We start from the raw sequence: 13,696 nt of genomic DNA on the forward strand, positions 1-13,696 counted from the left end.
CGTACGATGATCGCACGGCGGACGTGATTGCTTCATTAGATACACGACATGGACATCCCTCACAAACCTTACTCACTCAATCAATTTCATGATGGACAAGACGGACTTTTCAACATTTTCTTTTCAAATTGTGAGGCGATAACGACAGTTAACGGTGCTGCACCCACACTCCCTGTGTGCCTTCTGTGCCTTCTGCTACTATGACTCCTTGCTGCCTACAGTAGTCCTAACTCGTTGGCTATAGCTAGGTCAGTATGTGTTTATCCATGTCTTTTAGATCCCAGTGACTAGCATATTTGTATCTTACGCATGATAAGGTACGTGTGTATAGTTTCCGTTGCTTTTAGAGTAATCAGATTCTTTCTCGATGATGCCATGCCAGCGTGTAAAGTTCATCCGTAATCATAACCGGTAGTTGTGCTCACACCTTGTCAAATGCCGAGTGCTGATTAGTCGGGAAACTTGCCATATATAGACTCTGGGTCCCGCGTCACGGCAAGGGGGCCACTATTTAAGAACGGTCAACACACGGCAGACGGCACAATCTCTTGTTTTCCATTAGTCCTGGTGACACGCCGAAGTTTGGCGGAGGTTTGCGTCTGGCTCTAGGCCGAAAGAGTAGTTATCTACGTCTATTTCGACTTCGGAAAATAGACCATAATCGACGAGTCCACAGACATTTTCTGACGACCACTGTTTCCAAGTGTGAGTACCGCCATCAGAGATGAACGTCTTCAGAATAACCAGGCTTACGCCGCCGAGGCCGAACTTCACGACGACAGTGGCGTGCCTGCTGCGCCATGTGTACGCCTTCGTCACTCTGCTCCTGCTGGTCTCCGAGGCCGATCGCGTCCCCGGCGGGAGAGGCAGCGGGGTTGGCCACGCCGTTCTCGGGGCCGAGAGGGTGAACATTCCCGCCATAGTCACGGAGAGGGACGCGGCGGTACGTACGATGACGCTCGCCTCTTAACAGATGTATGACTTCGGCTTGTTTTCTTATGTCTTAAAAGTGATATCGTTTTCGGCTCGTTTCACGCGACCTTTGTTCTCGGTTTGTACGTCTGTGCTGTGCTAGGTGTCCAGTGAAAAACAGTTGCCTATTGAAGGACGAAAAACGACGTACGAAAACAAGCCGTAGCCATACATGCATGAAGATTATGATTGCGCCGATATCCATGAGCATGACGTCTACCTATTTTTATGACGTCTTTTTCTGTTTGTTCATGATTTCGGTTACCACTGACAATTCTCCAGAAAGGCTTAGTATAAGCCTGTAAAAATAGCGCAAATGGTAGGCTGCTTATTGCAAGTATTTTCCATGACAGCTAGACACATTTTACAGGAAGAAGCATGATTATATAACGATCGCTAGATCCATAGATATGCATGTCTTGAAGACCTAGGATATACCGTGTTTTTGCCAATTCCATCACGTCGGTGGAGCTGCTGCAACGTAGCAACTTGTCAGCGCGCTTGGAAAGGCGGTACTTTATAGGACAGCCGAAATTTATTGATCAATAAATGTAGTTTATACGTGGTTTACCAAGACAGCAAGAACCACTGCGTAAATATCGTGTGCTCCACTTGAGGGATCGTTCATTTTAGGTAGAATTATATCTGCACCAGGATATAGACTTTAACACGACAAACAGAGACTTTTGGTCTAATCTTAGCCCACACGAGAAGTCATTGATCACATCTGTCAATACGGACTATGAAACCTAAAAAGGCACCACACAGAGCCTGAATATGGTGACCTCGGAAAGCTGTCAACAACGCATTATAAACTCAAACTCATTTCATTTGAATGAACACTCAAGGGGGTGAAATTATGACAATGTCCGTCCAAGGAGCTTTTATCAGGATAAAAGCTCCTTGGTCCGTCCAAATATTGCATATATGTTCAGTCCTGTATGGTTCCTGTACTAATTATCGGCGATGTCGTCCTGCAGAGTTTCCTGGAGAGGCTGGGATACTTCCAGCCCGTAGACTGGGAGTCCACGCTTGATCGGTCGAGGCAGACGATATTTGAACCCGAGGACGTTGCTCCAGACATATTCTCAGACTTCGACCCTTCGGTCATGGTGGAGGAGGTGGAGGGCATGGGGAGAGACGGCGAGCCGACGATTGGCGTGGACGACGAGGAGTTCAAGGAGGCCATCAGAAAGTTTCAGCAGGCAAACAACCTAACCATTACCGGTCTCCTCGACGACGCGACCAGGAATAAAATGAACGAACCAAGATGTGGCAATCCTGATCACACGCTGGCCAAAAACGGCACGAAAACGGTGCCGCCAGATGCATCGAACATGACGAGCAACTCTTCTGACGATGCACACGCGAAGTCTAACGCGACTGTCGTGGTACAAAAACGAGCCGCAGAAGATACTTCCCAAGGGAATAGCAGAAAGCGTCAAAGTGTCCTGAAAACGTGGATGGAAAGGCAGGAGGAGAGGAGAAAAAAGCGCGGCATTTTCGTGAATAACTACGTGACTTGGAGGCTGCTGGGAGAAGGCTACAGCTCACAGCTGGACGCGGACCTCCAGCTCGCCGTGATTCAGCAAGCCTTTCGGATGTGGAGCGAGGTCATCCCGCCGCTCTTCAGACCGGACCACGTGTCGCACATCGAAGAGGTGGACGTCAACCTTGCATTTGGCAGGGGTGAGTTTTTGTGTCTTCGCTAAGTTGTCAAATCGAGAGGGTATTTTACACTATAGTTGTACATGTACATTGACTTCTGTTATTGAGTGTATTTGGTATGGCTTATAAGCCATCTCTTGCGTTTACGTCTCTTTAAAGCGTATCATGATCCACTGTGCATGATCATATGTCGTTAGTACGTAATTCAAAGACGCTAGTTTTTTCTCGACAGTTCATTCCAATCGACTGTGTTTACCTCTGATTGCATGTTTGATAGATCATTGATTAATTAATGACGCGTTTAATTAAAGACGGCTTCTTCGGGGAATGTAACCAAGACTTGATGATAGGAAACGTTTTTGTGTTACATGGCCGCCATTTGTCTTCTTGCCGAATGTCCTATTTTTGGAGCCGCGGCTGATCTTTGAAACGCTCGTCGTTATGTCAAATATGGGACGAATTAGTTAAGTGCCATTGAGGACAAAGACTGTTACGAGCGTGTACCAAACAACAAAGTACTAGTATACATGCTGCATGAAGAATGATATATAACCTCGTGTTTAGGTAACCTCTAACAGTTTATCAACGACTCTTGTAGCAAATTTCAACCCCTACTTACATGTCTGACCGTTGATAACACCGACACCTCTCTCCACCTCTCTCTGCACAGTCCCCGGGATTGTGAACCTGTTACTGGCAGATCTCTGCACCCCAATGACACTTCCCTGCCTCACCTATAGCCTCATCCGTTGTCTTTTCTCCCTCCTCTCCTTCTAGGAAATAGTTCATCCATATCTGAGAGAAGATTTTTGTAGCCTGTATTAATGTTGCATGTGTGATGGTAAGGATTTGGCTGCTGTTGGTGGTGTATTTGTGTCCAAGCTTGATATTTTGTACTTTGCCACACAGACGTCCATCACTCAGCCTGGGGTGGATCTACGGCCGGTAAGAGGCTTTCGCTTCTAGTCAATTAGATGCCAAAGAGGGGTTTTCAGCATTTTTGTGCAACCCACGAAGTTTAGGTACTAATGTGCTCTTCAGAGGGTGTAGAATGGTTTTCTGATTTGTTCAAATATCTCTGATACTTTGAGAATTCCTCACCCTGTTGACAGGGCGTGCCTGCGGATGGATGAAACTTTCCCTTCCTCCGAGACAACTAGTAGTTCCAAACCTAACTTTGCCATCTCTTAAAAATTTTCATCTTTTTTAAAATTTTCTTCCACTGCAGTGAGACACTTGGGTTGTCCTAACGAGTTCCAAGAACAAGAGTATGCACACGCGTTTGACGAGGCTGCGGAGGTTCACATCAACGACCAGATCCAGCCCTACACCGTCAACCGGCCGGACGGAATCAGCCTGCTCAAGGTTGTTCTTCATGGGAAAGGGCTTGCCTTAAGGGGTGGGTGGGGGCTAGGGAGGGTTCTCTTCATGGTGCCAGTTGGAGGTTGAAATATACAGCATAACTTATGCACGTATTTGTCATGGTGTACAAAATTAGTAAGTAGGTGAATTGAATGATACTGGTGCTTTACCATTCTTATCTCAAGCCTAAGCGTTTCGTTCCGTGTTTGATTGAAGCAATGCGTGGACTGATGTTTGTGCCGTTAATCTAGTAAGCTCTTGTGGCATGCATCATACGTTACTCTGTACATGTGCATACTGTTATCTTCTTGAGCATTATTTTGTTTCATGAAATTATGTACTTTTATGAACAACAGGAAAAAAGGATACAACGTAAATTACCAAGCTAGCTGTGGATGTTGGTCGCAAACTCTCGCTCAAACATGTCGTTTCGTTCCAAAGGTAGCAGTGCATGAGATCGGGCACATCCTGGGGCTCGGCCATCACGAGTGGGCCAACTCCGTCATGCAGCCCAACTACGCTCCACAGCCGTACAACTTCGAGATCGGGGCGGAGGACAGGCGGGCGGTCCAGGAGCTCGGTTATGGTGAGTACAGGGAATCTGCTAGCCAGATTGAAAATCTCTTATAGCAGCCCGTCCAACATTCGCCTGCGAGGAGGAGCCAGTTACAGCCCCGGACAGCAGAATTTGTGTTAGATAGACTAGGAATCTTCCAAATTCCAAATAAATTACCATGAATCTAAGGAACTTCTGTGGAATACAGATTTTATTTAATGATTGTTAATTTGTCTGCGAATACATGCCCGGGTGCTATTCGCAAGTATATGTAGTATGGAACAATGATGATAAGTACATTGGCATTAACAGGTGGTACATATGATAATATTCAAGTTCTTTATCTACTACTGTTGGGTCTTACTTCTTCATCGGATGCCGTGGAAGACGAAAGTATTGATTTTTCAGTAATATGCTGGTTCCTTGGTGTCACCTGTCATGCTAGAGTCAATGCTGGGGGTCTGGTTATATGCGTCAGGAGATTCTATATTACACAAGTCACTGCTGATGCCGATTGTGGTAGCCGATGCAAATCTATTACTGTACATGGATGTCTCAAGATCGCGGAGAACATGAAACAGGTATTCTGTTGTTAGGCACCAGGCAATCTATATTTGGTAATCCAGATCAACAAACCGAGATAACGTTATATATAGCTTTGAAAGTCTTTAGCATATCTTCCTAGTCATGTAAAGCGGGTCCACCAACGGAAGGATTGTCGTCTTTCCTGTCACGGGGGTCATGGGACACAGGTGTGAAGCGAGATGACCTTCTCCCGAGTGGGAAAACAGGAAAACATTTGTCCCAAACATGTCCCTCTGCTAGGCAACAACAACCACGCACGACATAACAAAACAATGTTGGTAGTAACATCGTTAACTGTTACCTGTTTGCGCACCTTTAAATGCCGTGTATAACTCCCGACCCGGTGCATCAGCGTCAGGCCTGCGTGAGTTCCCGTGTCGTCATTCCGCCGGTGTCCAAGACCTTTCTGGATACCCCGACATGCTGGACAGGTGGATTCTTCCCCATCGTCGCTTGACCCATCACCGAGGTATCTTCGGTGCACATGTTTGTCAGGGTGGGGTCTGCTCCAGGCAACGGCCTTCCATTTTCGCCACATTAAAGGTTTTTTTCCACCAAGGAGAAGGATCGATAGTGTTTGAAGAAGGGATAAAAACGTCTGTGTCAGGTCAGGTGGTGCCGAATGACGTCATGAGGGAGCTCGGCACCACGTGTTACTCCGCCTTACTCCGGAATCTTTGCGTACGTGACGGCATTGGACAATGTTTTACTGGATCCATGAGTCACTTTGGTGCATATCCGTTTGTCTATCGGGAGCGTTTAATTTCTGTTGACAAACGAAACGACGTCATATCATATGTATATTTTCTATTACGGAAGGTTTACTTTTGGTTGTTAGTTTCTGAATAACGTCACCAGGTTTGTAGACATGTCTCCGGAGACAGGTTGCGTCAGCATTCACAGGGTAAGGTAGGAGGACGAGCTTCATGATTGCCTCGAGTCCCTTTACTCAAGTTCGTATAATCAAATACACTGAAACGGTGGACTATTTTCATGGTAGACTATAAAAGACTATGGAGTATGGAAATTCTAATATTTACTGCTTTATTTTGCATGTTCTGTTTATGTTTACCTCAGAATATTTGTATTCTCTTTGTCTTGTCAGCAGCACTAGCCCTTTTTAATAGCTACATGCTACTTGAGCAGCCGTGGCCGTGGCAAGAAATTTAAAAAAATGGTTACCTTTTCCATTGTCCAATGCTCTCTAGTGTTGGCAAAACGCCAAATCCAAAAGACTAAAAGCCCAAAGCTGATTGTTTCTCTCTTGCCTGTTTTACCAGGAAAATGCGAGGAGAGGTTCGACACCGTGTTCGACTGGGTCCGACCGAATCGAGACGAGAACGGCTACATGACGGGAGTCATCTACAACACCTTCTTCTTTGCCGACGGTCGCTACTGGATGTACGAAAACTCCAAGGGACGAACACGTTACGGGGACCCCCTCCTGATCCGCGGGGGGTGGCAGGGCATCGCGTCACGGCATATCGACGGGATCCTCCACGTCTGGTCAAGGACCTGGGACGTCCTCTTCTTCTTCGCAGGTACGTCTGTAATGTTCAATAACAACAAATGAGAACGAAATGAAACACCAACATGTACTCCTAGAGTATTGTACATTCTAGGTCACGATTAGTCACATGGGATTATCATTTTTCTCCCTTCTATTTGTTTAAAACAAATACAAGACGTAAATGTGAATATGACATGTCTGTTGGGAGTTTGATTTAGATTTGGATAATGATTTTGTAACAGGCCATATGAAGAGGGAGACAATCGGTAAAAATGCCATTTAAAATGATAGGTAGTCCCGTTGCCCTTTCGACGGGCAATGCGTTGTTAATGTGTCTAGGGAACGGTATTGGAAGGCGGAGCCCATCCCTCTAAGTCCACCGCCTTTTACCTACCCAGCTTTCGTCAGGTACTAGTACCCGTTTGACACCAAGGTGGGATAGGTGGGATAAGGAAAGTCGTGTCATGTGACTTTACCAAGGACACAACGTCTAGCTAGGAATCAAACCCGTGACATCTCAATCTCGTGTTCACTAGCATAGCCATTTGGGAATTTGAAGCCACAAGAGAATTGGCGAGGGGTGGAAATAGATTCTCTGCAGCAAATCTCCGGTGCAAATCGTACTTGATATGTAAAAGATGTACATAAAGTCAACCTGATCTCAATCGCTTCTCTGTTCAGGTGATTCCTATTGGGAGTACGACAGCGAGCGGGAACAGATCTACACACACGACGCCAACGGAAACCCCTTCCCCAACCTCATCAGCTACGGATTTCCCGGCATCCCCGACAACATCGACACCGTCTACTACAACAGAAGTGCCGGCTACACCTACTTTTTTAAGGATCATCTGGTGAGTGAAGAAATATCATTTGTTTCAGGATAAAAAGCCTTTCGGTGTCAAGGAATCATAGAAGTGGAATTTTGCTGTAAACTACCAACCATTAGATATCTAAGGCACCACCTCCGTTCCAGGTATACCAATACGAAGTTGAGCGGCAGAGAGTGAGCCCGGGCTTCCCCAAGGAAATCGCTGAGGTGTTCCCAGGCGTGCCCAACAACCTGGACGCCGCCTACTACTCCTACACCCACCAGACCACGTTTTTCTTGAAGGGGTTCGACTACTGGAGTATAAGCATCTCGACCGGAGCGATAGATGGGCCGTTTACGGTCAACGAACTGTGGCAGGACATCTGCAAGGTGTGGATGTGGGAGCTGGACGGGTCGTAGAGAACACTTTTCTTGCCTCTGCACATCACGCGGAAAAAAACTTCACAGAAGCTTTCTTGACCCTCTTGTCGCTTCAACCGTTTAGCGGATCTATGCAGCCCCCCTCCCCACGAGTGGCCCCTGTTACGGCATAGGGCGATTTTGTGCAATACGAGTTCCATGAAAGACCATGTAGGCTTGTCTCCGTTCTGGGGAAGTAGATGTCTAAGAGACATGTAGTTGGACTTGTAGGTTATGTCTTCACATAAGATGTACTATTTGTGTCAACTGAACAGAGGAAATTGTTAACGATAGCCGTCTCTACCGAGGCCTTTAGCTATATGATGTATGTTGTCAATTCTTGGGCGCCTTTGGATAATACGTAAAACGTTACTTCAACCTCGGCTACTGTTTTCTATCTAAAACATTTTATAATTATTTCGAAGAGCATTGAGAGCAAATTTCTGCTCGGAGACAACCCTGCTGCAAGTGTTCCAAGTGAAGGAAAAGTCGTCAACAGATTGATTCGCGGAGGCGCCTTTGCTATCTCAGGAACTCCTGTCTAATCATGTTTTTGTCATTTATACTAAAAACATTATTTCAATGATGAAATTTTGTATATTTAAGATATTTGCCCCATTGTAAAGTCACGTGTTGTGAGAAAGTTAGTATTTATGCCCATAGTTGTTGGTGAAGAATGTGCCTTATGAATGTGTGGATGAGCCGTACCGTAAACAGTTTCAAATCGTTTACGTAAGAACCCGCCAAGTGAGCGTTGGTAGTGTACCGGTTCAAAGATGCCCTGTGCAATAGTGCCTGCGGAAAGACAATCACACAGAAAATCATTCTCCAAGTTCTGATTCTGTAGCAGAAGTCTGCAGGGCGGTGTAGGGGGCGCGGTCAAACAAGGAGCCCGCCCATATGACAACAACGACGTTTCAAGTTTAGTTCAAACTTTTCGACGTTAGCTTTTTTCCTCGCTGGTGATATATGTTATTTCTTAAGTTTTGTTATGCCGCAGCTTAAATTATTCTTTAAAGTTATATTCAGTCAGCTTTTATCTACAAAACGACAACCGACTGGCTACATGTTGCACATGTACATGTTGGGCAAGGATATCAGTAGTATGTCTTTTCTTAAACACCATGTTCAGAGAGTATATAATACCTGCAGTTTGTCGTCTGTATGAAGTGTCATGCAGTTCCATGTACCACACGTTCTAACCAGAATAAAACAGTTCAACGTGACACAACTTTTGTCGGAACTTTGTTATCTATGATTATAGTGTAGTATCTAGTTCAATGTATTATGATGTAAAAGAAAGAAAAAAAAGTGTTCGAAAAAAGTTCCATATTCAGAATATGCGAAACATCCCCTAGAAACATACGACATGGGAGAATAGGGAGTGGGGGTGGTTCATGTTTGTTACCTTACTGAGCTCAAGTCCGTATGAGATTTGTAAGGGAATTCTTAGTCTAGGTCGCTGGAAAAATTATGGATACTGGACAAATATAACCAGATGAAATGCCAGTGGAGTTACCTGGTCACAATCCATACTCCTGGGACAGCTATATGTGTCCAATCACTACTGTTTTTCTAGCGACCTGTGGAACCTGGTAAAGGCGGAGACTTCAATACGGACCTCATACGGACTTGTCTTGAACATATATACGACGTGTGAGCCAACCTTATGTGTTTTCAGGTGGATTTATGACTTTTCCTCGATACATCTGCAGGCTTTGTTGTGCCGCTAGATGTGCTCATTTGTATAAATGGCGACGTGGATGTTTTATTGCTTCTTCTGTTCACAAGTCGCCATCCTTTGGACAAACATTTGGTGTAGCCTGTGCCGATACAGGTGTATGGGAGACGGGTGACCGTGTTTTTAGGACATTGTTGCTGACGCCAGAGCTGACACGTAGCGTTACCACCAGCCTGCTCCAGCCCTTATCACTCGGCTGTGAGCACTTTTGAATCACCTGCAGCAGCCTGGCACCTGCCCCTCTATTTGCTCCTTATCTTCAAAAGCACGCTTTGGACCAAGCCTTGTTTTCTGATGGCACATGCTTTCTGGCCCTTTCTTCCATTGTTTCATCGGTGGCTATCAGCTCACAGGACACTTTATAAGCCGGGCATGTTTGTGCATTCTCGCGCATCTACGCAACGGAGCCTTTGATAATTGAAGCACTCCACCATCCGCAGGGACAAAAGCCACAGTCCTTTATGGCTGTATGAGGTTTAAGTGGAATTAAAAGAGCTCCCACCGTGATAAGTCGACTTGTTTAAAAGTCATTAAAACCTGGATGCAGATTAAGATATGTCCCTTTAAAAGCCATTAGTGGCAGGCGGGTAAACAACAAACTTCCTTGACGGTGAGCCCGTAGTTTGGGACAAAGTTGCGCAACACTTTTGAGAGAGTAGTAGACAATTCCATCTCCCGAAGGTACGGTGTAAAGGTAATCGGAAACTATCATGTATGAGCAAAATTCATCAGCCAACAGATCATCATCATCGCATGAAACCGCCTTCAAATGCAGGACCTTCTGATCGGACGAGAGAGATTGGTCTCAAGGCCCTCTCGACTTGTTTTTCGGACGCTGCCGGACGGCTGTGTCCCCGCCCTAAGGCCATCATGCTATCGGTCATGATCCACAACGACCGCAAAGTTAGCCCGGCCCCTGTAATTTATTACCGTATTTTTAATGCGGTCTTTAGCTACTTCAGGATACAATTCTTGATGTACTCTACATCTGGTCTTCAGCGCACCTGCGTTGTAACAAAGGGCGAGCTAGCTGGATCCATAAAGGCGTCACATGTCCACCAACTGCGCCTGAACGTCCGTGTGCTCATTTCGTGTTATTGGGTTTGCGAGGCAGAATCCAACATTCATTACAAGCGATCCCGTCATGTGATATTGCCCTACCGCAAACACCGAGCATACTTTGTAACATTGAAGTGTACAGAAACAATGGAAGTGGCGCACCGGTGCACATACCTGTAATACCAGAGCCGTTTGCACTGGACGTGCCATAGACAGGACAAAAACTGGGGACAAATTTTCAGCATGTTTTTATTTGAGAAGCTTTTGCCCCCGCTACTTAAATGGGTTTTTACGTTTGGGATTTAGGTCAGCCGACAAGGTAAGACGACATTTATGCGGCTAAGAATGGGCGCTGTCAGGGAGTGAGCGACACTTGGTAAACGGCAGCGTGACAGTGATTAAATCAATACTTTAATTCTCCAAGTACAGTATGTTTGTCGCTCGCTCGGTCTCCTGTACAGGTTACCCCGTTAACAGCGGAGCGCCAAGGCCCCTACAGAAAGTTCAACTGTGGAGAGGAGCAGTGCAAAAACATTCTCTCAAAGAGACTGGAAGAGATGATAGTAATAAACTGACGGTTCAACGGTTCAAGCGAGCCAATGTTCAACGTGAAGATACTAGAAGGGTTGTCCATAGTGGCACTGAAGGTATTGAAATGACTTTGGTGCCAATGAAATTAGATAGCGCAGTGTCTCAGTCGTAATGTAGATTTGCTGGCTCCTAGCTACAGGTGGCATGTAGGGAAGAGGTACTAATTTAGTTTCAATGTTTCTGTGTAGAGCTGCAATGAACGGACCTGCAAACAAGGATTCATTCTGTTAGTGTTGCTTGTCCCTAGGCTTTGGCCCAATGCCATACGCCCACTGTCTATCTTTAACTTTATGACAGCGGTAACTACAGCAGCGGCTCAGTGGTGCGTGCAATATGGCTTACGGTGCCGCAACTCAAGTGCACTTCAACTGGTGTGGGTACGGACCTGGCAAACACCATTCACGGTAATAATGGCAAGCGAGGCTGTACTCAGCCTCTTTTATCTCTCCGATAGCTAAGGCAATACGAAAACACATATACGTGACATTTAACTTAGGCTAAGCTAAGGTCTCCACTGGAATGTGAAAAACACCCTGCAAGCTTACACGACATAGTCGATTTTCTTGACCGACCATAGTGCTAAGGTTCAAAATCCACATGTTTAGAATTCTTTCTATTGTGGAAAAGGTTATCAAAGTGATTGTAAATCTGTGATAGGTATTTGCGGGTCGATAATTGGGTGCCCCGACTATTAAAACAGCGTTATATCGCTATTAAAGCCGCACGGACGCGAGGCTATCAAGGCATTAGCGGAGTCTATGGCACGGGTTTAGTTCACTCACTCCACGAAATCTAAACTTTGCAATGCAATAAAAAGTAAAGACCTCATATGTCATAGAATGTCTGTCTTTACTCTTTACAACCTCTCAACGTACACTTGAATAGTAAATTATTACGTGGATACTAATTAAATTTGAAATGATCTTACATATACAATGATTTAGCAGATTGTAATTCTTGTCAAAGCCGTGGAACTGGTAAAAACATGTGCCTTTCCCTTACATCAGTTAATTCTATTAGCGCTTTTTAACCACAGCAGCTGTCTCGTAAAAAAATGTGATTGGTTCAGCTTTTATTTTTAAAAGAGAGTCTTTTTCAATTACCTCCTTCGTAATTCCTCGTATTGTACAGCAACTATCTTTGTTTGTGAGAAGGAAACGGTTCGATGTACCACGTACCAGGCATGTATTGAACCCAAGTGTCAAGTCACTTTATATATTGAGTGACTCAGCGTCATCAAGCGGCAGGTTGGTAACACGAGTCTTCGTCACAGTGCAAAGTTCGGCTCTCCCCCTTCACCAAACGTGTAGAATGTTATAGCAATTGCTGCGTCCTTCGACCTTGATTTTACAGATAAGTGACATTTTCATACGATCATATTAACTACGATTTGAATTAGTAACTTTGAGAATGCCCAAAAATGGGTAGCGACGGAATGAAAGGCTATGGAAGAGCATAAAGGAAATACTGCTGTGTTGTTGACAGCAACCTTTAAGATAAACAAATGCAACTTATCTGGCCAAGAAAACGTTCTAAAAAGAAAGTTCTTCAGTCTTTCTCGTACTCCTATTTATTGCACTGTCTGTATTAGAAAGTGCTCGAAGTTTTTATATACAAATGTATCTTTTTTATATCGTTGTTCTTTCCAATCTAGTACATCAGAAAATAGACTTAATTTACTGGACATAGGAGGTTTCTTTTACACAACCTGGTTGTGTAAAAGAAAACTCTTATGTCCTATGATCTACCAACCTGATGAAATTATTTTCGAGACATAATTTACTAATGCGACGCTCTCGTTACAAACAAACAGTCCGAGTGGACGTTTTTTTGCGACGACCGACTTTCATGTTGTTGTGGAGGGATCAAACATTAGAGGAGGCATAGCGACACAAACAGGTCGGATACAATGTGGAAGTTATCGCGCGTTTTCACCAACAGCTATCAGAACTGGTAAACAGGCTATCAGTCATTCCATCTCATACTGACGTGCTTGAGTCAGAAAAATTGGATTGTATAATGTATCCACAAACAAAATAACTTCTGGCTCATGCGGTGAGAAAGTTTTGAAAGAGACCATTCCACAAGCCTGACTCATACCGGACCAAACGTTTGGTTTCCACCCAGAAACCGCCGTTTTTTCTGATAAACACGGTTAAACAACGCTCCTCTCCATGGTAAATACGCCCAGTGCGATCAAAGGCCGGAATTCCTGTCTTTCTTCTTTAGCAGAAAAACACGGACCACGTACTCCCTACTCCCCCTCCACGTGATGATCTTATTTTGCAAGTTCTCCGTGCGCGATAACGTCTGTATGGACGTGTTTGTGTAGCTTGGTTCGTGCAATGTTTAAAAGAGGATTATGTCACATCACCACATTCTAACTACTAAGGGTAATAGCACTAGACATCCAAGTCAACG

At 44.9% G+C, this 13,696-nt stretch overlaps 1 protein-coding gene across 2 annotated transcripts; it reads left to right on the forward strand.

The window, feature by feature from the left end:
- Positions 1-482: 482 nt before the first annotated feature.
- On the forward strand, positions 483-9,115 carry LOC118414175 (matrix metalloproteinase-21-like). 2 transcript variants are annotated; one of them, XM_035818033.1, is made up of 8 exons: positions 483-943; positions 1,953-2,661; positions 3,550-3,585; positions 3,869-4,005; positions 4,444-4,588; positions 6,424-6,684; positions 7,335-7,507; positions 7,630-9,115. In XM_035818033.1, the coding sequence occupies exons 1-8, from the start codon at positions 725-727 to the stop codon at positions 7,882-7,884; spliced, it is 1,935 nt and encodes a 644-aa protein (XP_035673926.1). In that variant the 5' UTR covers positions 483-724; the 3' UTR covers positions 7,885-9,115. The 2 variants fall into 2 exon arrangements, with proteins under 2 accessions (XP_035673926.1, XP_035673928.1); XM_035818035.1 differs by lacking the exon at positions 3,550-3,585 and having other exon boundaries at positions 491-943.
- Positions 9,116-13,696: the final 4,581 nt, after the last annotated feature.

The sequence above is a fragment of the Branchiostoma floridae genome, chromosome 4 (genome assembly GCF_000003815.2).
Source record: "Branchiostoma floridae strain S238N-H82 chromosome 4, Bfl_VNyyK, whole genome shotgun sequence".
Taxonomy (NCBI): domain Eukaryota; kingdom Metazoa; phylum Chordata; class Leptocardii; order Amphioxiformes; family Branchiostomatidae; genus Branchiostoma; species Branchiostoma floridae.

What these genes read in the sequence shown, in the direction of transcription:
- LOC118414175 (XM_035818033.1), top strand. Translation starts at nt 725, where the DNA reads ATGAACGTCTTCAGAATAACCAGGCTTACGCCGCCGAGGCCGAACTTC. An exon ending in CAACCTTGCATTTGGCAGGG is followed by an intron (nt 2,662 to 3,549) that starts GTGAGTTTTTGT and finishes TTTGCCACACAG; the next exon opens with ACGTCCATCACTCAGCCTGG. An exon ending in GGTCCAGGAGCTCGGTTATG is followed by an intron (nt 4,589 to 6,423) that starts GTGAGTACAGGG and finishes CTGTTTTACCAG; the next exon opens with GAAAATGCGAGGAGAGGTTC.